The 1,846-nt window shown below is 39.0% G+C and overlaps 1 protein-coding gene across 1 annotated transcript in view; it reads right to left on the bottom strand.

Annotated features, from left to right (window-relative positions):
• The window catches only part of LOC106528618 (uncharacterized), a gene marked incomplete at its 3' end in the record, with an annotated part of 2,749 nt that continues 903 nt past the window's right edge, over positions 1-1,846 (bottom strand). The window contains 2 exon segments of the mRNA XM_014023833.1: positions 1-533; positions 1,333-1,463. Coding sequence (XP_013879287.1) covers positions 1-533; positions 1,333-1,463 — 664 coding nt within the window.

Raw genomic sequence — 1,846 nt, 5'->3', positions numbered from 1 at the left:
CTCAGGGTAGCAGCAACCCCTTCACAATGCTTCAAATCTTCATTGGCATCGTTCACCAGGGCATCAGCTTGAAGTGTGGTGATATCACCCTGACACAGCACCACCTGAAGCCCATCACACAGGCTGTAACTGGCTACTTCTGTGTTTGTCAAACTCAAAGATGATGACTCATTCCCTACTTCCAACAACTTTTTGTCAACCTGAGAAGATTCGTCAGTGGTCAATTCTGCTATGCGCAAAGCTGTCCCTTCATCTTTATATGAACTTTCCTCCGAGTGGCACAGGTAGCTGTCAGTATTGTCCGACACAACTTTCCAGTCACAAACATCATCAGGTTCAGATGACTTCTTGAAAGAAACACAGTCCTCCTCTGGGTGAAGCTGAACAGAGCTGGAAGAAGAAGGAACTTCTTCCTCTTGTTGCTCCTCTGCTTCCACACATTCCTTCAGCTCAGAAGGCAGATGTTCATCAGGAGACAGTTTATTTKCTTCATTACTTGTTGAAGCAGTCGAGTCAGGAATAAACTGGGAGCTCTGTTTTAAAAACACAACCAAATGTTCACAATTTACTGGTTTTAGTAAAATTAATACACAAGTTCTGTGTGCAGTTTTGCTTTGACSAAGCCTAATTCAACAAATGTTTTATTTTCTTGGCTCAATCTACAACCAGTACCTCATGACAGTGAAAATTAAAGTTTATACAATTGTATACAACATACAGAACTTAAAAACAAAAAACTTTGTAATTTCCCRTTTTCATTATGTGGAAATACTCTGTGTGTCATAAATTTAAACTTCTTGGTCATTTTGTCACTGATGATGAAGATATTTATAGGCAGTGTCGCCTGTTTTTGCACAGGATAATCCATAGGTTTGATGCATGTACCAGTGAGGTAAAGAAGTCTCTGTTTAAGGCCTTCTGTACAACCTTATAAAYTGCACATTTGTGGTCTAACTATAACAGAGCTAGCATGTGTAAACTCAATGTGGCATACAATGACTGCCTCAGACTTTACTGAAAAAGCAAAAATGGGAGATTGCTTGTATGCTCCTTGGCTTTAAACCTTTCATGATCTTTTACAAAATTTGATATTCACATTTAATTAAAAAAATAGTTGTCCATGATCGCTGTAGCTCAATAATAATGTGCTAAGGCTCAGTGGTACACGTTACCAGTCTCCATTATGGAGGCATAAGTACAGTTATCTTTTTGTAAGGTGTATTGCTTATATTGTATGGTTGCTCAATGTGCTTTTTTTTTTTCCTTTTTGTTTGTTTCTCTGTGTGGTGGACCTTGAGCCTGTAATAAAGTTAGATGAAAAGTTTTGCTGACCTCTGCTGGAGCTGTGGAGGTGGTGTTTTGAGAAGAAGCAGTTGTTGGCAGACTGTTTCTGACTCTGACCACCAGAGGACCATCAGCGAGCTTAATAACATGCTCCGACTTCTTCAGGACTTCCTGTTGATCTACAATACAAAAAGATAATGTTGTACTGTGGATAAGAATGAAAGTCAAAATAATTAAAATCCTTGAAAAAATGCATTTTGACGGCTTCCTTTCATGCAAGATCCTATGAAGAAAAAGGACATAGTCGTAAACATTTTGGTTAGAATTTGAACATGTGAGATCTCATGCTATACTGCAATATCTCAAATGCTCTTTTAGTGCTTGGAGTGATGACTCTCAGCTACTGGACCACCTAAGTTTAGCTCAATATTTGTAAAGGTCACTGAGTAATATCGTGCATATATAGACATTGTTGCGCAGGCTGTGGTTGGCTATGGAAATCATTTTGAGCTGGGTTGACTCCAGAAGTTCATCATTTGCAGTCGTAAACCCAGTGATTACG

This window comes from Austrofundulus limnaeus, unplaced genomic scaffold, assembly GCF_001266775.1.
Source record: "Austrofundulus limnaeus strain Quisiro unplaced genomic scaffold, Austrofundulus_limnaeus-1.0 Scaffold392, whole genome shotgun sequence".
Taxonomy (NCBI): Eukaryota; Metazoa; Chordata; class Actinopteri; order Cyprinodontiformes; family Rivulidae; genus Austrofundulus; species Austrofundulus limnaeus.
Note: the sequence above shows the minus strand (reverse complement) of the source record. Positions and strands in the feature narration are given on the sequence as shown.